The sequence below is a fragment of the Canis lupus genome, chromosome 11 (genome assembly GCF_011100685.1).
Source record: "Canis lupus familiaris isolate Mischka breed German Shepherd chromosome 11, alternate assembly UU_Cfam_GSD_1.0, whole genome shotgun sequence".
Lineage (NCBI taxonomy): Eukaryota > Metazoa > Chordata > Mammalia > Carnivora > Canidae > Canis > Canis lupus.
Window position 1 is genome coordinate 29,241,308 of NC_049232.1, and position 26,580 is coordinate 29,267,887.

Sequence of the window (26,580 nt, forward strand, 5' to 3'; positions counted from 1 at the left end):
TGATAGCTTTTCATAAATAAAACTGGAAAGATGAAAAATCTTATTCTCTAAATAAACCAAATTATTCATATAAAACTGCTTATCAGTTCATTGAACCATTTGAACACTTTCTGAACCATTTATTAATTCAAAAATTGGTATTTCCTTTTGTTTGATGTGTGCTCTAGACTAAATATTTTTGTCCCCCTCCCCCCTGCCAAAACAACAACAAACAAACTTCATAGGTTGAAATTTAATCCCTAGTTTGATTATGAGGAGCTGAGCCTTTGGGAGGTGATTAAGTCTAGAGTGGAGCCTTCATGAATAGGCTTCATGCCTTGTAATAGAGACTCTGAAAGCTCCCTCACCCCCTCCACCATGTAAGGATAAAACAGGAAGAGAGATTTTTGTGAGTGAGGAAGTGGAGCTTCACCAGATACCAAAATCTGCTGGCTTCTTGATCTTACACTTCCTGGTTTCCAGAACTGGGAGAAATAATTTTGAAGCCATCCAGTCTATGGCATTTGGTTGTAGCAGCCTGAACAGACTAGGACAATGTGTCTGCCAGAAGTTCATACAGGGAGCTGCACTAAACTTTTCTAATGACTCCCTCCTCCCCCTCCATTAAATTGACAGTCATTATATCTCAAGTTTCTGGCACTCTGTTGTAACCAGAGGAAAACACTATAAATTACCCCTTTGTCATGGCGAGGTGGTACTTAAATGTCAGCTCTTCCCATGTAGCTGTGGCCCTTAGAGTTTGCACCTCAGCCTGAATCACACCTGGAAGCAGGCGGGGGCTCTACAGAGCCATACTATCACCCCTGTGTCTGCTTGGATCCGCTCGGTGGCTGCCTATGGCCTGGCAACACTCCTGTGTCACTGTCATTGAACAATATATCAGGCAACTTAAAGTTTCAGTGAAAAGATAATTTCTGTATATTGGTAGTATTGATACATTTTAGCATTTTAACAACCAGTATAATTATACTGTTGCATACCCGCTGAGCCTCACCTTTGCCTAAACACAGAGTTAATTCACACTTCTTACGATTTTCGAAGCGACCTCATCAGCTTGGGAGTGCTATACACACGAATGTGGACAATGAGATGGGCTTTGTACAATGTCACCAAGAGCAAAATTGCATCCTCCCAGTTCAGCTTTTCCCTAGGCCATGACGCCTCTAATTCATTTTCACAGGAATGTTTCTTTTGGGCCAGAATCTGTAGGCTGCCATTCTAAATAGAGGAGATGGGGGTAGGGAAAGAAGGTAGAAAATCCAAGAAGCTAACACAGTAAGAAAGTGGTGGAATGCTTTCTCTTTTATCTGACATTGTGTCTGTTGACTAGAGAAAACCAAGAGTGTGGAACTTGCTAGATAAGAACCCAAACATCCTTTAGGTTGCCAATATGAGCACCATTCTTTTTGTTGCCAGTGTCCTATTTACATTAAATATCCACCACTTTTCAAAAACAATCCCATACATCATGCAGACTCCAAAGGCAATGTTTGTGCTGCCGTTTCTACAGTTGCTTAAGGAAAAAGCAGTTTCTGTTGCCCTAGATAGGCAGTGCTTTAGGCTGCAGTTTGAGAAATTAAATGTTCAAGGCCTTCGGTGCTTCCAGTTCTATTTGGAAAAGGACAGAGACCTGGCATTTGGAAAGCATTTGCTCTCCATTAAATTTACCGAACCTTGACAAACCAGAGGGGCCAAGAATTAGTCTGCTGCTGGCCAAGGCTGGGCCTTCCAAAACCGATAACGACAATGAAAACAATAACACTGCCATTTATAATCTTCAACAGGAGTCTGCCAACTTCTAACCCAAAAGGACCTCACAATCTGAAAAGAATCTCAAGATGTGTTTTACAAGAAAACAAGAAAACATTTTATCAGAACCTCCTTCTTTGCCTAGAATTGCCCTCTTGGCCACACAACCAAATTTGAACCAAATTCCCCCACACTCTCTGTTGGGGGAAATATACTAAGGTGACATTCAAGGACAGGGGAGGACATTGGTGGTGGAGGGAATGATCAATAGGTCAGAAGTGCTCCACCCATCCAATGTCAAGCCTCTGTATTCTAACTCCCTAAACTATTAACACAGTGTAGTTAACAGCATCCCAGTGCCTTAGGCCTTGACATTCATTAGCACAAACAACACAATTTAGTGGAGCAGGGAATTTTCTGTGCAATGACCTAAGATAAACTAAAGTCATGATGCACAAAACATCTGATCTGCTCTAGCAATGGATACCATCAACTGGTTGCATAATTTTCTATTTGAGAACAGAAAATGGGATTTAATCTGGAAGCCAAGTGTAGAATTCCTCACTTTTAACTCTGTTTACACCACTAATTGATGTGGCCCACACTGAATGACAATTTAAGTCATGCCCCCTTTGTTGAGGGTCAAAATTTCACTCCTCATCCTCAACATTTATAGCACTAATCCACACTAATAGCACTTTAGGTGATTCAAGTTCCACTATAAAGCTTGCAAGACAACAGAAGTGACAGTGAACATCAACCATGGGCAGTAAGTAAGGGCAAGCTGGTGAGGCCAAGACAAAGCCAGATATCCCTTAGCCTTGGTTAAGCTGTTCCAATTTGTAACACTAATTAAGGCTGCTGAAGAATTTGTTAAGCATGACGCTTCCACACTTCCTCTGTCTTGTATTCCTTAGGATGGGAAACAAAGTAGAAAAGAAAGAGCTAAAAGCAAATAGATGAAGGTGTGGGGGGGTGAGGGGGAAGAAGGACAATCACCCACTAAATAATAGAGGTTCCTGGGCCAAGAGTCACCTTGGCAAATCCTACCTTGGAGCCTCTAATGGTTCAAGTGAGGCTGCCAACCATGTGTCCTAGTTGCCCACAAATAACACCCTTGGAGTGGAAATCCCAGCTGTATACATTTACTCTCCTATGAGTGCTTCATTTTTTCCGAGCTTTTTCTTCCCTCCATGTGGTTGCCCAAACCAATTCATGTGCTTACTGGCATGTTATGAAACATGGAAACAATTAGAGACCACATTCTAGGGCATGAGAGAATGACTTGCTACAGAATCAATGAACTATGCAGAACTTGAGAGGATTTGGCAAAAAAAGATGGAAATTGTAGAATAAGACCTACTAACAATATCTCATGTCACAAAGCACATTTTACAAAGCTTTAAACTTATCTGTGTGTTTTCAGGCAGCAATTGTATTTTACTTTCAAAATCTCCAGTTTATAGCCTTATATTTTGTTTTGTTTCTTTACATATCCAAATGAAACTCAGAAAATATTCAATGTACACATTCTGTCTTCAGGGCTGATAGCTGAATGCACACACTATGCAAATAGTCTTCTTGGTTAAGTTTGGAATTCTTGCAAGGCCACATATGAAGAGTTTGAAAACCAAAAGGCCAATTTAAGTCCTAAGCTATCACACTTGGAAGGGCTTCTTTAGCCAATAAAATGCTAAGAACGGTCAGCTCTTTAACAAAAAGCTAGTGAAACTTCTAACACATGCTAATGAACCAAGGAGCCTTTTGTATGAGTGCGCTGCTCTAACTTGGCAAAGGTTCTAAGTGCACTGCTGCTTCATCAACCAAAGGCCTGAGTGATGATGCAGAGCACGAAGCTAGAGAACACAGGAGGTAGGTACTAAGAGGTGAGTCCCCTGGCACAGTCAAGTAAATAAGGGAATGAGGAGGGGTCACGCAAAACCGAGTCAAAAGGAAATGTGGCATCAAGAATATATTACCTTTAGTGACAATTATTACTACGTGTATTTCTTGTTGATATTACTATTTTCAGATTGTAACCATTTTCATGCTATGGTTGCAGAGGAGGCTGCAGCCAGGATGCCCTTGTGGCCCCTGTCCTGGGGAAGGCAAGAGCAAAAGGAGCCTCCATTATGAGCCCTGCTTGAACACTGTACACGGTTGTTACACTGGCAACTGCTGGCGGAATTCACCATGAGCAGTGACTCTGTGATACCGCTCAGGGTTCACTGTCAGCCGCGGAGAAACAAACCCATTGCATTTGGGGAAAACAAAACAAAACAAAAACAAAAACAACCCCAAAACTGAATTATCTGAGAAGCAGCTTTAGGAGAAACAGATTATATATATATATATATATATATATATATATATATATATATATTTTAGAGATTTTATTTATTTATTCATGAGAGACACACAGAGGGAGAAAGGCAGAGACACAGGCAGGGAGAGAAGCAGGTTCCATGCAGGGAGCCCGACGTGGGACTTGATCCCAGGTTTCCAGGATCATGCCCTGGGCTAAAAGCAGCGCTCAACCCCTGCGCCACCTGGGCTGCCCAGAAATTGATTATATAGATACAACCTCCCAGCTCTATCTCAACCAAACACTAACAGGTGAGATTCACTGAGGCTCCCTGTCATATCCCTTACCTTGGTGAATACTCACAAGAATCCCTCTATGTAGTTTAAAAGGGACAAATGAGATTTTCCCAGTAAACTGCCAAGAAGCACCATAGCTGGAATTGAAACTCAGACATTTGACTGCAAGGCACCCCTACTTGGGACTGTGTCAGATCATTCTCTTCTCTCTGATGTCGGTATTCCTAGGTGGTCTTGTGAACTCTCATCTATCTTCTCTTTCCTTTCCTCTTCTCTCCCCACACCAAATCGCCAGTCAACATATACTCCTGCATACAAGTATTCTGCAGTACACAGAAATGTTTACGTACGCACACAGACACACTTTTTTTCCCCCACATACCATGGGGCGGGGTGAATATTATTTCAAGAACCTAAGCCTTCATCAGAATAATGAAATTTTAGGCACCAGCCCTTGAGAGGTGTCTTGTTTTAACCACCTGGATCACCTCCCTTTATGAGGGAGACTAGTCTGCAGGCAGTCTGTCCCTAAATAAAGCCAGACTAGTTCAAACATCTGCTTTGTAGTTGGCTATTGGGAATCAAAAATTGTTGAGTCCCCAGATCAGCCCACATAACCCACAGAGTTTCTAAATAATAAAGCTATATATTTCAGTAACAGCCACTATTTAGAGAAACTAAATCCAAGTTTTTATTTGTGAATCCAGGAATGCCATCCCCTTTCTCCCTGGATTTTTGGTGAGAGAGCAACTGGATAGGGAAAAAAGTGAGGTGGGAGGATGTGAAGGAGAAGATGGAAGAGCAGGTGAGATATTTTGGGGAGTGCTTTGCTAGATTTCTCGGTCATTTATTTGGTCATTTATTCTCGAGTCTTCTAGAATGGGGAAAGAAGGGCTTTGGTGCCTTCTGGGTCAGGGCTCATTTGTATGGTCAGATTGATGATGTTGAGACTCCTTAACATTGGCTTATGCAGGTCATCATAAGTTGGGTACAGACTGAACTACCACAGAATAAAAATCACAAGACAGCATTTTAATTGGCTTCCTTAGGCCATTTAACAAAGGAGAAAGCTAACTTGCAAGAGCAAAGAGTAATTAATGAAGGGAGCAAACAGAGGTTCATTTAGTAACTTCAAAATAAGTTCCTCTGTCTGAGGAGGGGAAAAAAAGGTAGCCTGCAACATAAAGATAAACTGCAGGTATTTAAGTCACAATGCCTTCCGCCAAGAACTGCTCATTACCATCAGATGCTGCGGTGGCAGTGGGACCAGTTAGAACTAACTTTATTATTAGAAGCAATTAGGGAGAAAAGGGGCAGAATTTCATTTGGTTATTTCAAAACAAGTTTCTGTGCACGGTTTAATGAAGGCCTGCAGTGTCAAGATAAAATGTGTGTTTTACTGAAAACAGCTTTTGCAAATGACTGCTTGTTACCAGCCGGTATCTCCAGGCAGAGCAGTCTGGGTAGGTTGGATTTACATGCATGCTGTAATATAATAGTTCAGCTGTCTCAGCTTCACAGAAGTGTTAACAGGCAATATGGCCTGATGGTTAAGTACATGTGTTCTGGAGCCAGACTGCCTATCTTCAAATCCTCACTCTGACCTTGGTAGCTGAATGACCTTGAGTGACCTTCTGGAATGTTCTAGGCTTAGTTGATTCATATGTGAAATGGAGATCATAGTAGTGTTTATCTCACAAGATTTTGTGAAATATCAATGCATCTGATACGTGTTAGATGTTGCATTACGAAGAGTTCTATCCAAGAAACGTTTGGATGGGGTGTTGTTTTTAGAGGACTTGCTATATAGGGGTTACCCTGAGTACAAATCAATAATGGACCCATTTACATCTTTTGGATGGGATTTTCATGTAAAGAATGACAGTGACATTTGTCTTCACAGTCATAACAGTTTTCATCTGAATTCCTTTCAGATAATATTTCAGTATTTCCATCCAATTCACATGTTATAAAGAGGTTTAATTGCTTTTTGGGTTTGCTAAACCAGTTGTGTACCATATCCTTTATTTCCCATCTTTAAAGTAATGGCTGGAACTTTTTATATTTTCTTGAGCCTGAGCTTTCCCTTATAAAACCCCTGCACAGCCTTCAACTCTTCCCTCATCTACCTACTTGGGCTAAAAGAAACCACCATGGTATCGAGCTTAGAAGACCATTTTAAAAACTCAACTGTCATACAACAAACGGGGAGTGGACTTTGGCTTCCTTCTAAATATTCTTTCGAGGCTACTATGACCACAGTAAAAGAGACCTCTCACCAGTAGTTTCAAACTCTGCTCTGAAGGTCTTACTCTTCAGTGAGAGCATGTGCTGCCTTCAGTGATTTTTCAGACTCCTTCATTAAATTCTCAAGGTTAAAGATTGATTTTCATCAGATGGCTACAATATTTGCATAATCACTTGGGAATATGGCACACTGCTTACCCATTATGTTTTAGTTTTGCAAATCAATAACATTTAACTAATGTGCCATGCACCATAATATTGGACCCATATGATGAATAAAATTCCTTTCTTAGACCTTAACTAGCAATGACTCTGCTATTAAAATCTATTCATTTTGGAGAAGGCTAAAGTAGCAAATGCCCTCTACACATTTATGTGTTTTCTAAGCTGTGTATTAACCCACATTATTTTTCTGGCTGCCCTAACTTAATTTATGCTAATTTGAATAATTTATATAAGAGCCTCTTTCATAGAATTTTAGATCTTACCCTGCAGATTACTTGAAATAAAAAGTTAAAAATACTGACAAGTCTATATTGGTGGAATTCTCCCCCAAAGTCTGGGTGTTCTTGTTCACTGTGAGTTTTCGAAAGAGCGTCAAGCTAATATTTATTTTCTCTAACCAATTTTTCAGTAGGTTTTTGTTTTGGGGTTTTTTTGGTTTGTTTTTGTTTTGTTTTGTTTTGTTTTCAATTGTGTGGTAACAAGAGAATTTCTTTCTTGAAAGACTTAGTGTTAAAGAATGGCTTCATCAGAGTTGTTGATTCCCATTCCTGATCTGTGCCTGTTAGAAAGTCAAAGTTTAAGGAAAGAGCAAATTCTGAAAATAATAAAATATGCAACATAGGGACTACTTGAGGAAAGATCTGAAGGGGGAGAAGGTAGATATTCTTACCCTGGACCGTTCTTCTAGTTTTGTCATCATGACAACTGTTGCACTCCGTTGTTCCCATATCATTCTCCAAAAGTCCCCAAATGTTTCGGGGAGTGATCCCTGTGTTGCAATATAGGCGTTTTGTTTCCTATAGCCATCTATGTAGTTGGCATTCACATAGTCACTTCCTGGGATGCCTGTAAAACACAAAGTGTTATTCCACTAGGTGAATCTATCACGAGAGGAAACAGCCTGGGATCTGGCCTGCGGGTGTTGCTATATTATTTTCCACACTATGCTAGAGGAATCACAATATATTAAACTTTGGGTCTTAAGCAAGATAAAAACAGGTCTTATCAGGACTGTCACATTAAAGAAATATAGTGTTCCAGGTGTTGGATCTCTGTAATATGACAAGGTATATACCAAAGAAAGAAACATACAACTGTTTGTCCATAAGGTGCCATTTTTCTCACACACTGTCTATTTTCTCCACTGCATCAGTAAAATATAGCATGCAGAGGAGGATAAAAAATTACCTGGTCACATTTCTCACTCATGCTATTCCACATTGCCAGACAAAAGTGAAATAAAATAATGCCTGAGTCTGAAAATGCAATGTAGAGTGGAACATGTGTAGCAGTGAAACATTCTTCACAAATTTAGCTAACAGGGAACTCATTTGTAAACTCATTTACAACAACTCTGTGAAGTAAGTCCTGTCAGGATCTTCCTTTAACAAAGGAGAAGACTGAGGTGCATAGAGATTAAAGTACTTGCTCAAAATGGTAGAGTCTGGTTTAATTATAGTCAGTCTGTCTGCTAAGTCTGTCTTAAACTCTGCCGAGATTGCTTCTTGTTCAAACTTCACAGTACTACACCACATGCACCTCTCCCTCGATTATGACAAGTTGCCTCTTAATTGGTTATCCCACTTCTGCTTTTGTCCTTTGCAGTCTGCTCTTCATCTAGCATGACAGCAATTTCTAAGAATATATTTCAGACACTGTAACTTCTTTCCTTCAAACCCAACAATGGGCTTCCCTTTTATTTCAAACAAAATCCAAACTCTCAACAATAGCTGCAAAGCTCCACACTTTTCCAAACACATCTTGTTCTACTCATCTTCTTGCCTTCTAAACTCTAGAGTCTGGTTTTGCTTCCACTGGTAGAAAACATTGCTTTCCTACCTTAGTGCCATCCCACATCTTAGAACACCCACAGTGTCTCCTTCCCATTGTAAAACACTCAGCCTGTCTCTCAGAAAGCCTGCCCTCGTTACTCTTGGGCTTCAGAACTCCCTTCACAACTCTTTATATTACTTATTACACTTTTTTTTTTAAACTTTATTTATTTATTTATTTATTATTTATGATAGTCACAGAGAGAGAGAGAGGCAGAGACATAGGCAGAGGAAGAAGCAGGCTCCATGCACCGGGAGCCCAACGTGGGATTCGATCCCGGGTCTCCAGGATCGCGCCCTGGGCCAAAGGCAGGCGCTAAACCCGCTGCGCCACCCAGGGTTCCCCTTATTACACTTTGTAATCATGTACTTGTTTGTTAACATGGTTATTGCCTGTGTTGACTTCTAGACTACATCTTTGTTATTAGCTCTTGCTGTCTCTAGGGACAAAAAAAAAATTGCCCCAGTTCTGACACCTAATAAGTGGACAGACCTTAAATTTAATGCTGATATTCTGATTGAAAGTCTAATTCAGAGTGACACTTTTAAGAGATATATAGGTAAATCTGAGCTTCCTCCAAGGAGAGTGACCAGGGTGGTTAAGGAAATCAAACCTATTCTGTAAGAAAAATACATACTACAGTTTGGCAGGGGAAAATGTAGGGGTTGGGGATGAGAGCTGTCTGTGAGGATCTGAAGAGAGGGTTAGGTTTACTCTGTTGAGATCTAAGTTTTTCAACTCTGAATCATGTTAACTACAGAGAGAGAATTTCATCTCCAATATAATAAAGCATTTTCAAATTGTCAGAATCCAAAAGGGAATAGATTTCCTTGGGATGTAATGAGTTGCCTGTCCCTGGAAGGGAATAAGCACTTTACGTGGATACCAGCATGATATGAGAGGTAGCACCAGAACCTGTACATGGCCCTTTTTGCCCTGGGAAAATATGAGTCCTGGAGCTATGAAAAAAAAAAAAAAGAACATTTTTCTTTATAATGGAACATATGTTCCCAAGCTAAAATTGTTATATTTCACTGATTGCCATTTGCAATTACTTTGACTGCTTTTCTGATTCCAGTTGTAAAACTGATCCTCTCAAAAAAGTAATGAAAGTCAGATGGGAACTACTGGGCTCTGAGATGAACACATGGATACGGAATACCACCAGCATTAGTGAAAAGCCTTTTGAGTAAAGACTGAAATGCACGGTTGGTTGTAACATTATTCATCTATTACAGCTACTCAAGAAGCAGTTGGGGTTCTGGCAGTTCTTTGTTGATAAAGATCCTATTCCTCCAGACACCAAATTACTGTAGATTCAAGAAACAGTTTAAATAAAGTCCTCAGGTTACGGCCACTGGGAAGCACACACAATCTCATGTCCACAGGATTTGGTTCTGAGCCAACAATGAATCTATTTTATGATACAGGAAAAGCCCACTTTTGAAATTTCAATATGACAATTAACAACATTAAAGAATTGATGAAAAGGGATTCTGGCTAAAGGCCTCTCAGCTACCAATATACAGAAAAGTTTTTTCTAAGAAAGTTCAAAATAGAGAAATCTGGGTTAATGACTCAGAAAATGCATCAGCTGGGCATCATGCCACTTCCCCCTTATCAAGGATAAGAATTGTATCTGAAAAATATGTCAGAAGGCAGAGGAGAGATGGACAGGAGATTCACATCTAAAGGAAGGCAATCAGCCCCACCCAACATTCTTATGTAAATTTTAATCATTTATTATGTAATTAATTGTTTTTTTGACATACTGCTTAAGTTAGAATAATAAATTATTATTATTTTTAGGCAGAGGGGTGGGAAGGGTGGGTTGCTACCTAATAATACTTCCACTTCCCAGAGATAAGAAGACTGAAAATCTGTCTGAAAAATACTAGGCACTCGGGATCTGTACTGGATCACAAAATGCTTTAGGAATTTGGGACCTGATATTTAAAAAAGAAAATTAAAAGAAAAAATTCAATACCTAGTAGAGTTAATTATTAGGCTAATATTTACATCTTGAAAATAATGCTGAGGCTCCTTTTCTATTTTAACACTCATCTATCAGGAAGTAGTACCTGGAATGAAAACCTCCTTCCAGCAAATCCCTTTATATACTCTGACAAAAAGACATTTCCAGGTAAGTCTTCTCCCATATAACCTTTATAAGATGGGGATGTGATAAATGATCATGTTCTACAGAAGGTCTGAGATCTAATATATCTGTATTTCATACATCCCAAACAACAAGCTGTGTAGAAAGATGGATGAGAAAAGATTTTAGGAAGGGTGGTGGTTTGCCCTTTTAAAAACATTAACCCCAGATTGGAAACTAAAGTTGAGCAGAAGTGTGTTTCAAATAGATGAGATCTCAGTTTTCAGTGTGACATATTTAGAAAGATTTTTCAACCAATTTTGTGAGAAAAACAACATGGTGGCTTTCCAAGTGTTTTGGTGCCATGAAACGCTTCCTCAGTAGCTCTCGATTGTGATATTTATGCTAGGAGGCTGGATCTACAAAATCCTTTCACTTTTTTGGGGGTGACCTTCTCCAAGTAATGTGCATATTTGTTTATTTAATTTTCAATTCCCTGCCTTATCCAGAAGATGATTTGCATCTGCTAATGCAACACTAATCAGAGTGCACTACTAATCCAAGAGAAGTGTGTGAGAATTAATTGAATCCCTCTGGGGCTATGATGGATGGAGATCTAACTTAACATGCAGTACTGAAAGAATATAGAATTACTATAAATTAGCTGATTGCTTTTAATTTTTGGAGCCAAGGAGACCTTTGTCCAATACTATGATAATAATGGTGCTCATTGCTTTTTTTTTTTTTTTTTTTAATGGGGGTTGCTTAGTAAGCATAACAAAGATGTCTGCCTTTAGCTCATCATAGGCATAAACTTTAGGGCTGGCCCTGCTGTAGGAACTGTCTTGGAGTCTGTTGGTCTTTGACCAACTTTGTTCAAGAACAGCTTATTACCTTTATAAAAGTGAGTTTCATGACTTCCCATGTACTACTTCATGTGTACTCCCCACTTACCAATAGCCATCTAAACAGGTCCGACACCCATAATTATTATTCTAATCTTATAAGTGAAAAAACTGAGGCTAAATCTTGAGTTCATATTATACCTACACGACTCTTTCCTACGTTGTAGTATGTTTTATCAGGTAATGGACTATTCTTTCTTGTGGTACATACAAATATTGCTTACGTATTTTATACTGGGTTTTGTGTTTGGGGCAAAGAAAGCTTGGAGCTACAAAATTCAAGCCTTCAAGACCAACAGAGATTGTGATGAGGTGAATAGCCGGTAGAGCAGTGCTTCTGTGGCCTTCATGCATAGCAAGATGCAGCAACAGCAATTCAGAGTTAGGCCCTCATTTCACTTGCTGGGAATTGCTGGTTACAGCTTTCAGTGGAAAGCACACCTAGGCATGAATTTTGGGCCCCAAGTTCGTGTAATTATCTGCAAAGCTTTGGAAACGTACCATGAATTCAACATGCCATTTTTCTTCACCTAAGCATACGATTTATAGAATAGGGCTTCTTAACGGTAGAAAACAAACTGAGGGTTGCTGGAGGGGTGGGGAGTGGGGAGATGGAGTAACTGGGTGATGGACATTAAGGAGGGTGTGTGATGTAATGAGCACTGGGTGTTATATAAGACTGATGACTCACTGAACTCTACTTCTGAAATTAATATATATTAATTAATTGAATTTAAATAAAAAAATAGAACAGGGCTTTATGACATTGGTCCCACATGTGTTTAAATATTAAAAGAAGAGGAATCCTTGGAAAGATAAAGCTATTCAAAGAATATTTGTGATGAATAAATAATTCATGCTGAAGAATGCTAAAACCTTGAAAGCATGTTGAACTGCCAAAGAGTAACTATCTTAACTGTTTTATCATGACTGGGCTAAAATAATTTTTTTTCCTATTAACTTGAGAGAACTAATTGGGTCATATGGGTCTATTAAAACAAAACAAAAGAGGGGCACCGAGGTGGCTCAGATGGTTTAACATCTGCCTTCAGCTCTCAGGTCATGATCTCCAGATCCTGGGACTGAGCCCCACACTGGGCTCTCAGTTCAGCTGGGAGTCTGCTTCTCCCTCTCTCTCTGCCTCTCCCCTAGCTTGTGCTCTCTCTGTGTCTCTACCAAATGAATAAAAAACAAAACAAAACAAAACAAAACCAAGGAACACCTGGGTCACTTAGTTGGCTAAGCATCCAACTCTTGAGATCTTAGGTCTGGTTGTGATGTCAGAGGTGTGAGATCAAGCCCTGTGTGTGGCTCTGTGCTGGGCATAGAGCCTGCCTAAGATTCTTTCTCTCCTTCTCCCTTTACTCCCCCACCCCCCTAAAAAAACCCAAACAAAAAAAAAAAGAAGCAAAAACACAAACAGACAAACTTGCTCTGCATTCAATTTTTCAAGTCAGGAGATAATTTGATTTGAAAAGACCTCCCTTGTTGAGGGGTGTTCATAATCATAAAAGTTTTATAATAAGGCCTCATGCCCTGGTGTTAAGTGAAAGAGCAGGATCCCAAATAGTACAGCAGTTATTTTATCAATGTGAAATTAAGTAATTATAATGGGTATGTGAGTATTTCTATATCACTCCATCCTGTAGGAAAAGTCACATGTGCCTTTTAAAGTCTTGAAACAATACTAAGCACTTGCTAAAAATTTAGAGAAACTGCCCAAGAAACCAGGACTTGTATCTAGGGCTGCTGGTAGTTTGCTCTTTGACATTTGGGCAGTTGTTCAACTTGTCCAGACCTTTGATTGCTTATCTGCTAAACAAGGCATGTTGGACAAATTGATTCCCTCCAGTCCTTTTGAGTTCTAAAATAAGATGTCTCTCTGTGATATTCTTAACCTTCTTGGATTCAGAAATCTCTGTGAAGTTATTTTAAGATAGAGGCTTTGTGTCTCCCAGATTAGGCGGGAACATGCTCTGATGCTCTTTCAAGCTGATTCCTATTGCTTCTACCTCTTATGTGCTGGGATGAGATTTTTTTGGTGTGACTGATATTTCAAATCTTGATTAGACTCTGGTGGGGGAAAAAGCAAACAAAATCAAATCCAAGGGGGGAGGACGGGGGTACTGTGGGATAGACTAGCAGGCAGTTTATTCATGGAAAGAAGCTGTCCCTGGAACATGGAGGTGAGAATGAGAAAGAGGTGGCCTTCCAGGAAAGACCGACTCCCATGCCTGCTCCAGTGGATAAACAACTACTGTACCACAGAGCTGCAGATGGACCTTCCGCTGAGCAGCTGACTCCGTCCCGACTCACAGCATGGCACCAAAACCCAGCTACTCTGATTTCCTTTCACTACTACAACTCCTTAGTGAAGTTTGTGTCCAAAAAAAAAAAAAAATGCTTTTTGGTAAATCAGTTTATTCCCTATTGTGAGACAGAAGTCCTCAAAATCCAATGAAGCACAAAAGCCACTTTCTACTTTGTAAATCATGTCTCCTTCTCCAATTCAATACACACACACACACACACACACACACACACACACACACACACCATACCTAACAACAATGAATTGATGTTTAACACCCAGATTACAGGTTTTCCAACCCACAATGAAGAAAAAATCCTAACTTCATTGCTGACACTGGCAAAACTAAAGAGAAAATAGAAAAATGAAATCCAATAATAATTATTTAATTATTTAAATTAAACAAATGTTAAATTATTTAATTCCAAGTGGCACAGGCCTCAGCCTGTCCCCCTCAGCCTCCTACAGCCACATCAGAACTAGCAAAATGAAGGATTCTTTAGGCAACAGAGCAGAAAAATCAAATGCCTCTTGCAAAGGTACAGGGTATTATCTGCCTTGGGTGTCCCCAGAAGTACCACACAGAGGCAAACTGCCTTCCATGGTTCTACAGGATATAGGACAATTATTTTATTTTGTTATTTTGAGGGGGATTATTTTAGAAGCATGCCTTGTTATGTGAGCTCATCATGACAATGAGTTAAGGGGGGGATGAGCAATCTTTTCAAGAGTTTGTGAAGCCAGGCTCCATCCCCTCAAGGTTCTGTGTTCTCCTCCCCTTGGTTTTCTATTCCTCAGCACTGCTGAAGAGGCTGGATTATGAGAGTAGCCACAGAGAAGGATGTGAGTGATTGAATTGTCACTGAATATATTCCAAGTTTAGCTATACATGTTAGGAATTATCAGCACCTGTGATGGAGGAGACTCTTTTATAGTTAGGGAGCACTCTGCTCTGAAATAAAGCAAAACTTGGGCCAGTACAGTATCACAGAATTTTGTGAAACTAATATTAAGAAGGGTGAAATTATTATAGGGCTTTATACAACAATGAGGTAGTCTGAATCAAAGGCAGAATATGGCGATAGGAGCTCTGCCTGTAGGAAACTTGTAGAACCCCAGTCTCCTCACAGATCCCAGAATATAAGCAGCATTTTCATAATGTCCTTACCCAACACCTCTGTGAGAATATAATGAGTCTATTAATGCATTTGAAACTTCTAAAATACCAGTGGAGATTATTCTTATGATCAATGTAATAAAACAGTAATGAATACTCTACTGATGAAAAGTTATTCCAAATCTGGAAGTCCCCTTTCCATTTTCTATTTAAAAAATAATGGAGAGGGGGATCCCTGGGTGGCACAGGGGTTTGGTGCCTGCCTTTGGCCCAGGGCGCGATCCTGGAGACCCGGGATCGAGTCCCACGTCGGGCTCCCAGTGCATGGAGCCTGCTTCTCCCTCTGCCTCTCTCTCTCTCTCTCTCTCTCTCTGTGTGTGTGACTATCATAAATAAATAAAAAATTAAAAAAAAATAATGGAGAGACCCCTGAGTGGCTCAGCAGTTGAGCAACTGTCTTCAGCTCAGGGCATTATCCCGGGGTCCTGGGATCGAGTCCTGCATGGGGCTCCCTATAGGGAGTCTGCTTCTCTCTCTGCCTATGTCTCTGCCTCTCTCTGTGTGTCTCTTATGAATAAATAAATAAAATCTTTTAAAAAATAATGGAGAGGACAAAAATTATTTTATGACTTCCCAACGATATACAACCTGGGACTATATTTTACCAACAGAACCACAGTACAGTTGATGCAGGTTTTTCTATAGCCTCACAGCAATGAAGTGTAGATTCATTAGCATAATCTTCAGAGGTATACAATAAAAATGAATAAAAAATCCCAACAAGTAAAGACAATGGAGATAAAAATAAACTCATGGATTTTTTTGATTTACTTTTTGGCTGGCTTCCTGGAAACAGAGTAAAGAAGAAAACTAGCACATCTAGGCATCGTCTAAAAAAATTTTTTTTTTCTCATTTCCAGATAAGAAGCACCACCAGATATAGGCTGAAATAGGAGCTGGGGAGTAACCATCTCCACACCACTTGCTTGGCTACATGCAAGAGAAAGATGTCATTTTTTTTTTTTTTTTTTGAGAAAGATGTCATTTAAGTAGCTCTAATTAGTCTTTAGGCACGCTGCAAGCACCTTGTGAATTTGCTCCAAGTTTCTAAAGGCTAAGTTCTCTCTAGCTCTCTATTTAAGACAAATTAAGCCATAAAAATTTGACTGTGCCCTGCTCCTCAAAAATAAATGCTTTCAAAAATAAAGTAAAAAGACCACCCTGAAATGACAGAATTAAAATTTGTCATGCTTGTAAACAACCAACTTGAAAAGTGAAGGACTGGAAATATTAAAAAAAACAAAACTGCTAAATCAATGATTGATGTTCTGAGCAATGTGAGGAAAATCAACTCAACCAGCAGTTGAATGAGATTTAGACAAGTTTTTTGTTTCAGTTTTTTTTTCATAGATGAGACATACAGTCTAACAAAATTCCTTTGCTAATTGAAATCGAATTTCAAGAGCAAAATAAAAGAAACACCAGGTACCCACAAATCAGTCATTGGTGTCTGGGGGTAAGGAGTAGGGAGGGAAAGGGTAAAGAGTTTCCTAAAAGGAAACTCTTTAGGGAGAGGGTAGGAGAGACTGAGAAAGTACAAGAACTAAGAGGGAGGAAATAGAATCATTTATTGAACTTATATGGGAAATAGGGCATGGCAGCTATTAAAGAGGTTTGTGGCTGGGGAAAATAATTTCAATTCTTTGATGTTAGAGCTTCATATGGAACATTTATATTTACAATAATATAATTCACATTTTATTAGAAAATGTTGGGTAAATTCTATTAACTTATTTTCCTGTGTTTTTGTTTTGTTTTTACTTATTGAAAAATATCAAGTGATTATAGAAAAAAAAAAACAGATAACTCATAGCATGGGAGTGATGTGAAATGGAGGAATATGTTACCATGTGCTGACAGCTTTGTAAAATGAATCAGGAGACACTGAACACTGCAGTAGAGAAGCTAAGGCGCTACTTAAATGCGAAGCACTAGTGTGGCAGTCAAAGATAATTCAACAATACAGGGCAATACCAGTAGTTTCTTTTCTTTACTTTAAAAAAATATATGATTTATCTGAGGGGCAGTGATTTCCTTGAGTCACTTTCTCATTTTAAAGTGCTAAATTTCCCATCTCACAAATAATCAGGCTGTTGCAACATCATCTGTATTATTTGCAGTTGAATTTTTTTAATTGTTCCTATTATGCAAACCAAAAGGACATATTAGTAGTAATAAAAGAATTCATAATAACAGCACTGGTAATTTTCATAGTTTCCAATATTTATTAGGCATTTTCTTTGTTCCAGACACTCCCCTAAAAACTTTATATGTATTAATTCATTAAATTGCCCTAATCATTCTAGGAGGCAGGTACTATTATTAATCCTATGACACTGATGAGGAAACTGAGGCACAAACTCTTCAGAAGCAAGAATAGCTTAGGATGATTTAACAGAAGTTCTTGAGAAGAATGTGAGCCCTTGTAACAATGTATCCACTAAAGAAAAAGAGTGAATACATATATTTGTATTTTAAAACTTTAAATATATTCCCCCCAAACCAGAAAAAATAAAAACCTCCTATTTCACTAAACTTCTCTTATCAGATTTATAAGCACTCGTGTTACAGAATACATATTACATGATGTGGATTATTTGTCATTTCTTTTTTTTAAGATTTATTTATTTATTTGAGAGAGAGGGTGCATGCACAAGTGCAAGCGTCGGGGTAGAGGGAGAGAGAATCTTAAGCAGACACCTCACTGAGTTGTGAAGCTGGACTCACAACCCTGAGATCATGACCTGCATCAAAATCAGGATTCAGATGCTTAACCAGCTGAGCCAGCCAGGCGCTCCTATTCTTTGTCATTTGAAACTCTTTCATGGATAAAACCATTTAGATCTGGCTTGGTAGAAGAGACACACACAGGCTAATAGTTCAATTTGGTGTAAATCCTCTAGCTTAAATGTGGGCTTTTTGTTTGTTTCTTTGTTTGTTTTAGGAGAATGAATCTCTTAATGTCTAAGATTTAATATTTATATAATAAATATTAATCAGTGTCTACTGATTTCTAGATTTAGAATCAATTTTCAGAATTTTAGGAAGAGCAGGAAGGGTTTTACGCATCCTCATTCTGCCCTCAATCAGAACAAAACACCGAAGTCAGGAGTTTCTAAATTGACGAATGAGCTTACAAAGGGCTTCTGTGCCCTTGAACTCTCTGAAATTAATGTATACATAAATTGGGTAAGTGTCATTTGTTTCCAAGTGATGTTTAAAATGCTTGCGAGATTTTAAAAAGGATCTAGCTTCCCCAAAGGGTTAACTGTACTAAGTGACATGCCCATGGTCACAGAATAGCTTAGCTTAGAATTTAGTTTCCAGTCTTCTGTCTTCTTATTCGATGTTCTTCCTAATAGAACTTTAAAAATAATATTAAACAGACCAAAAAAGCCAACTGAAACCATTTATATGTCATTTATTCTTTGGAAAATTTCACTTTGACTAGAGTCTAAGAACACAATGGAAGACCTCTAGTTCTCAGATTTCCAACACGAGTGTTTAAAAATGTGTATTTCAAAATTCCTAGACAGTCTTCCCAGGCAAAAATCCATCATTTTTGAATAGGTATGACATATATATGTATGGTCATTATGACTTCAAAAAATGCTACAGTTCTGAGTGGCCAATTCGAGAGAATAGCAGTCTTGAGTTTGACTGACTCATATAAGAATTTTGGCTCTGCCTCAAACTACTAGCTACTAATTATAAACAAGTTACTTGATTGAATTTTAAAGGTTTAACAGTTTCTTCATCTGTAAAATTGATGATAACAACTAGCTTTTGAGATTGTTCTGAACATTATAGATAAACTATCCATGATTTCATACATGGTATAAAATCTATGACACGGTGCCCAATACACCACAGGTATCCAAATAATTACATCTATTTTAACTTTTTATCTTTGTTGTTGACATAAAAAGTAGAGTTTTAAATTTTACCTTATATTTAGTCCTGGCCAACAATTTTTAAAAATTCCATTTGAATATGGATTTTAAAGTAAAATATGAATTATGATCCTACTAATAGAAATAAATTACTGGTAGCAGTGAAGAATAATTATGTTTTAGGGGGAAAATACCTTTTTTTAAAAATCTAGGACTGAAATAATTATATTGAAGTTTTGCTAGTTATATTCCAATAAATAATCTGCCACTAATTAATATTCCTGGGTTTATAAGAAGTTGAAGATACATACAGAGTTACCGAGGCAAGTAAACCACCTTCGGAATCAGTGAGAGATAGATGCATTTGACCTTACTTCTGCAACCACAGGGCTCTGATGCATTTGGGTCTCTGATGAGTTGCCATATCGTGTCATTGCCTCAGATTAATTATGCCATAAAATAGGAAATGAAATACTAAAATGCAATGTTTGTATTATTTATTGTTTAATGCCCAATGATAAAATGGATTTTTAGGCAAAATGGTAAGTCTGGACATTTAGATTCAAGCCAGTAACTTAGTCAGACACATGGTCTATCCATAGGAAAGCAGTGTAAAGGAGGTGGGCCTATGTAACCATGAATTGAGGAATCAGAAGAGCTCATTTCCAATTTGAGTTCTATTCTTATATATGATGTGAATATACACAGACACACACACAAATATATACACAGTAAAACACTGTTGTGCGTACGGTAAATGATAAAATTCATAAGAAAGCTATGTAGAGCTAACTCGTAGAAGTCAGAAGTAAAAGAAATTTTACTCACATGCTGAATTTAACAAAACAAATGGGTAAACAAAAATCAGAATCAGACCTATAAATACAGAGAACAAACCACTGGTTGCCAGAGGAAAGGGGGGATGAAAGGATGGGTAAAATGGGTGAAGGGGAGTGGGAGATACAGGTTTCCAATTATGGGATAGATAAATCATGGGAATAAAAGGCACAACATAGGGAATATGGCCAATGGTACTTTAGTAGCTAGCCTTGTATGGGGAGAGATGGACACTACACTTGTGGTGAGCACAGCATAACCTAAAGAGAAATTGAATCAGTTGCATAAAACTTATGTTGTATACTTAAAACTAATGTGACATTGTTTGTCAAATCTACTTAAATTGAAAAATTTTTTTAAAAAAGGTTTCAGCTGAGGAATTGACACTCAGAGAAGGTGAGGTTACGTGACTAGTAAGTGACTAGTAAGCTGTGATCCAAACCCAGATTTCTTTGCTCTTCATCTTTTGGTTTATCCATTTCTTTTTTGCTACTTTAGTAAAAGTAATGAGCATCTTTGGATTCTATAAGATTAAACAGATAATTACTTATTATTTTATGTAGACATAAGTATTAGTTTCCATTTAGTCTTTGACAATATATAGTTTAAACTATGAAAATATATCCTATCACCTCTCTTCCTCAGGAGTTACTGATATCTCTTAAGGACAGCTTCCACATGGAGGGGATGCCAACAGTAACTGTACTAGTCAAAAATTTAATTGTGTTTCCATACTGCTTGCTCTATAATTCAACAATTATAAGTGTTTCTGTAGTTAGAAATCTCTTGAATTTAGTCTACATTTTCCTCAGCATAAATAAAATGACTGTAATTTGGAAACATGTCATGAAGTATTACTAGTTTCATGAAATTCAATAAACACACTGGTGCTGACACACAGTTCCCCATTCCTTATTTTATTTCCCTGCCACTGCTCAGTGGAGGTAGTGGAAAGGTTTGGCTCCAGGAAACAGAGATAAAGATAATAGGAATCACTGTGGTAACTTCCAGCGTTCCTTTATTGTCTGTCAGACCACTCTGCAAAGTAAACATGAAGAGGAGCTGTACCACTGAGAGAACAGCAGCAAAAATGTCCAAAGTAAACCTTCAACCAAAATCTTTCAAGTTATCACCACAGGTGGAACCCCAAACAAGCATGTTCAATTTTATAAATTGTGCATGAGGTCTCTTAACATTTAAATACTCTTGAAAAATCTGGCTCTGTGTTATCAAAGCTCCCTTTATGTGAGAAGCCTTAGTTAGCAGTTGTGTGATTCCTGTTGCCAGCATTCCTTTTCCGTGCTTAAGATATAGGACTGTGGCTTACCCCCTTAAATATCTGCCGAGTAGGGCTTAGTCTAAGATAAAATACCATTCGAGGTTGTAATCTAGATTAAAGCTCTCTATATAGCCCATAAACTTCAATTAAATGCTTCTAACCTTTTGCATACGACTTAAAATTGAAAGACTTTTGGTTTCTAGGTCAGCTCTAGATTTAGGATATATTTGTGAGCACAGAGCTATAAAAAGGCAGGTTTTAGCCTGATTCAAGTGCTTTTGCTTTCGTACTGTAAAAAGAGCATAGAAATGGAATGGTCATAGCTTCCATCGATCATAATAAAGGTACAAGGAAGAATATTTTTTGTCCTTCGACATACTTTACTGTTCAAAGATGATGGAAAATAACAGGTTAAAGAAAATAATGATAAAGTAGGCAAAAGTACAAGGTGACAGTAGTACTGAATGACCTAAATTCCAAGTGGAAATAATGCTATACAATACAGCAAAGGCAGACGGACAAGTTCTCCAGCCAAGATTATGCCAAATAGGTTCTCAATTTATATTCATTTAATTTCTATAACTTACCTGTTTCACTAATGGCAAAAAGATCTTCTCCTCCACTTGTGACTTGGTTTAGTTTCTTACTAACTATGGAGTTGATTTAGGAGACTTGAGACAAGAAATTGCTTTTTGTTTAACTTTTTAAAGTGAGAAATACAGAGATAAATTATAAATGCTATATGTTAATCCTCCACATATACCAATTACAGTTTTCAAATAGGACTTGAAGCAATTGCCTGTTTGATACCCCCTGCTTGAATAACTAGCATTGGTGAAATTTTTACAAACCTGATCATATTTTTTCATATGGAGAAAAGTTAACTCTTGAACTCCTAGTATCTTCAATAGCCTCAAAAAAGGGTTATAATATTTTCCAACTTTCGATGTTGATTGATTGTGAGAATTCTACAAAATAGATCTATGCCACGTAAAACCATTTTGAAGAGAGGAGGCTGCAGGTATGATAGGCTTGCTTAAATGCGGAAAGATAGTTCTTCCTAAAGAACTGGAAATAAATGTATTGGTTGCCTTTTGTGCTTGCTGGGAAAGCTTTTAAGCAGCATCTCATTTTCAAATTAATTTTGGGCACTAACGAAAGCATGTAGGACTTGGTTAGAGTTATGAGGTTAAATGGTAGTCATCACAGATTTGGGAAGCAGAAAAAAAGTGAAAGATATTTGGATGACTATGGATGACAATGTTTGAACTTCCAGGTTCTAAAAAGGACTGAGTATGAAGCTTGTATTATTTAATGCTTGACAAAACATCTGGAAGAGAGTAAGCAGTGAACTTTCATGTATGAAAAGGCCACAGAACTTTTCCAAAGGATGCCAATGAGGATGAATGTGGTATGTGGCAGTTGGTGGTCTAGGTTAGCAATTATGACAGAAGGAAGGATTTAAGTGACATTATAAATTCTTTTTTTATGGACCGAAATGTACTACCATAGCCAAAAGAAACCTAACAAAATGCTGAGTGTTGAACATGAGCTCCTAATTGATTTTAATATGCCATGTGAAGGGATTTATTACAAGAAAGGGATGAATAGAAAATACTCTCCTCATGAATCCTTTTAAGAAGCTAGGTATATTAGAGGTGTAATCCTCATCTTTTGGAGCAACCATTCCCTCTGGAATGCACTCTTTACTACAATTGTGAGAGATAGATTACCAAGCAGTCCACAAATTAGCAGTACCAGAGATTTCCAATATGCTTAATTTTAATTAATCACCACACCACCAACTCCTAACCTTTAGTCTGTCTCTAGTGGCTATCCAGGTTTATTTACAAACAAGTCCCCCGCCCCCCTCCCCACCCATTTAACAAAAAAAACAATCAAGGAATATTTTCCAACAATCACCATTTACTTATAATGGTCAGCAGCCATCAGTAAAATGGACAACTTTGATCTACTTCCCCTCTATAAGCATCAACTACATCATAACGTCTTTCATCTAGAGTTGAAGCAAGAAGGTAATGAAAGATGCCTTTATGTTATATTGTGTTAGGGATATTGTGTGCCCATATATAGTACATTTGTATGGGAAAGAAAATGTGAGAACAAGTGGTACCTGAATCTTAATTAACTATTTCCATTGATAGCGAAAAACCTAGCTAAAACTATATTATCATGCACACTCGTAAACTCATGAAAATAAAAGTATAAATAACATTAGAACAAGGGGTAGTGGAAAGGGAGGTGGGTGGGGGGTTGGGGTGACTGGGTGATGGGCACTGAGTGGGGCACTTGGCGGAATGAGCACTGGGTGTTATGCTATATGTTGGCAAATTGAACTCCAATAAAAAAAAAAAAAAAGAATTTCCTTACCTTCTATTGCTGATAGGAGAACCCGAGAATGATCATATGCAATTACATTTGCATATCTATTCTTTGGTTTGTTTACTTCCAAGTTTGAATGTTCCCATGTGAACTGCTGGCCAGGGTCAATTGACTTTAAAAGAAAAACAGCACACACATACACAAAATCAATACTTAATAACACCAGATTATAGTCATTCATCACAAGAAACAAACATGACTTAAGAAGCAAAGTCTGAAGTCACACTGTGTCAATGATGATCCTAGCTATGAAGCTGGACACTGATATAACCAGCATAACATGAAATGATTAACCATAGTAAAAAACAGTGATAGTCATCAACATTGATTCAAATGAAAAAAAAATCAATGTAGATGTTCTGTGAATATTGGAAAGGCAGGGTTTTTAAAATTGTTTTGCTTTTCCATTTCCTTCTCTGCAGCTGTACTTTACAAGTTATTGGGTTCAATATTCCGTCTAGTTCTGTGAACATTATTTTATCTTGATTATTCTCCCTACACTTTCCTGTCGAGACCGAATCTCACCCTTTAAATTTACTAGCTAGCTTCATTGGTCACAGGCTTCACTGTTTTTTCTTCACCTACAGGCTGACAACTTGATGGCAACTTAGAACTGTGCCTGTTTCTCCATAAAACACTGACCAGTATCACAAGGCATTTCATATAATTCAAACAGTTTAGGATAATAGTAAAGAAAGAAAGTTGGTTAAATCTAATAATCATCTTCAAATATCAATTTATAACCCAATGCAGATAGGATCTAATTGCTTTTCTGTTTATTACACTTTCTATTTATTATTATGTGTCATGTTGACAAAGTTTGCTTCTTTTTGTTCTTTATTTTAAACTATTTTTTTCTGACTTATAATGCCTTTTTTAATGCCTTCATTCAACCCATTACTCAATAACCTATAATAAAATATTGCATAGATATAAAATAATATATACATTTTTATAGTGAAAGCAGAACCATTATTTTGAGACTGAATTCAGGATTTGATTATAAAACCCTGAGGAAATTTTTAATTTCCTGTAATGTTATGAAAATCAAAACATCTTTTCTTCTATCATAGGACACTGACACTTTTTTAAGACATAATTTCATGGTATATGGAAATAAGAGTTCCTTAATTACATAAACATGATTTCAAATGATTAAAGTCAAGTTTTCAGAAATAATGATGAATTGAGCTTATATAAAGGTGAAATTCTTTAAAAAGTAAAGATACTATGTTACATTAATAGAATTTTTAGCAGTTGTTTTTGATGCTGGGCATTTACTGTGCTTGGATGTACACATGTGGAACTGGAAAGTAAAACATATCCAACAAGTACCACAATGTTAAAGATGTATATATTTTGTGTTTAATAGAGATAGTAAAACTCACAAGTGTAAAGAGTCAACCTATTAACAGTCATGAACAGCCACCAAACATACTAAAATTCTCAGCAGTATAGATTGCAGTCTCTACTAAGGATTATAAAACCCCTTTTCTTAGCCTATGCTAATCTATATATAACCAGTCCATCATTGAACAATATTCAGCACAATAACTATCCATGCTTTAGACTCTAAAGAATAATGAAATTAGGGGTCTTTCTAGTTTGTTCTTCCAGAGAAGTTCAGCATCTCCCCTGTGGAATGTACTTCTCTCCAAGTATCGGGTGAGGTGAAGCATGCAGATGCCCAGGTGGAAGCCTTCAAGTCAACCTTGAACCTTCTCCACACAAAGCAGCTTTATTTGGTGAGCAAGCCCTATCTTAAACTTTTCTTAAATCAGTCCCAAATCTACCAGCTCACTGTCATTCCCTAAATCCAAGCCTTCAGTATTTGATGTCTTCTTGAATTCTCTCTTCAAACTCTCACTCCAGTGCACTTTCCATACCAAAGTAGTCTTTCTGAAGCTCAGCTCTGGACAGGTTAGGTTCCTGCTTAAGAACCTCTACTGGCTCTGAGTAACCTACAGCTTAAATTCTGAAATTCTAAGTCACAGTCCTACCTAAACATCTTTAGTCATCTTTGCATCTACAAAGATAGCTCAATAAATTATGGTTCAGCAGACTTCCTTAAATGAATTGAATTGATGAATAAATGTTGTTGAGAAGAGTTCATAAAGAGAATCATGGAACAATTCTTTCATGTAACATGGGAGTTAAAGAACAGACTATGGAAACTGCAATGTGCAGTGCACTATAGCTAACACTTTAACACTCGTTATCACATGGTTTAATAGTAAAGTATGTGATCCTGAAATTACAACTAGCAGTGAGTGATATTCCACTTTACACTGATGAGCATTGCTGAGGACATAATGGTCTTATACACTGTTCTCTAAAATATGCCAAGAAGCTCCTAGGCTCCCTGATGCACAGTGCTTTGGCAGAAGATATTACTCCCTCTGATGACCCTGTTCTTTAGACTAAGATCACTCACAAATATGTAAAGTGGCATGCATTTAATTAGACTAATGAAACTGCATCTCTCAACACAGACACTGTTAACCCATGTCCATTTCCACTCTTGCCACATATTCCCAGCCTTCTGAATGCTTGATTTGATACCTACATTGAAGAGTTTAAAAACCAGTCATGGAAACATGAGTTTTATGTCACATGCATTAATATGTTTAGGCTTAAAGGCTGACCGTTGAGAAGAAGACCTATAAGTAATAGGTAATTATAATAGCTGCTAGGTCATGCAGTATCCTGTTTAATTCTCACAAATCTTATGAAGTACATATCCTTGTTATTTTCCAGACAAGGAAACTGAAGTAAAGAAAGATTAATTCTATAAATCTTACTGAGGGCCTTCTCTGTGGCAGACATTGAGCAATTTGATGGTTATTTGTTCACACACCTAGACTCATACATTTACCCTCAAACCCAGGTCTGTGTGATTTCAAAGCCAAGCTAATGATTAACAGCTAGTAATTACCAAGTCATGATGCTACTTATCCTGAAGGCCACTAAAAAACGAGAAAGCCCAATATGTGAAACACACTTAAACATAACTATCCGTTAT

The 26,580-nt window shown here is 37.7% G+C and overlaps 1 protein-coding gene across 47 annotated transcripts in view; it reads right to left on the bottom strand.

Moving 5' to 3' along the window:
* Window positions 1–26,580, bottom strand: part of PTPRD (protein tyrosine phosphatase receptor type D) — a 2,163,408-nt gene that overhangs the window by 55,737 nt on the left and 2,081,091 nt on the right. For all 47 annotated transcript variants that reach the window (XM_038552342.1, XM_038552385.1, XM_038552349.1 and 44 more), the window contains 2 exons: window positions 23,547–23,670; window positions 7,493–7,668 (listed from right to left, as the gene is read on the bottom strand). In XM_038552342.1, the coding sequence (XP_038408270.1) occupies window positions 7,493–7,668; window positions 23,547–23,670 (300 nt within the window). The remainder of the gene's footprint in view (window positions 1–7,492; window positions 7,669–23,546; window positions 23,671–26,580) is intronic.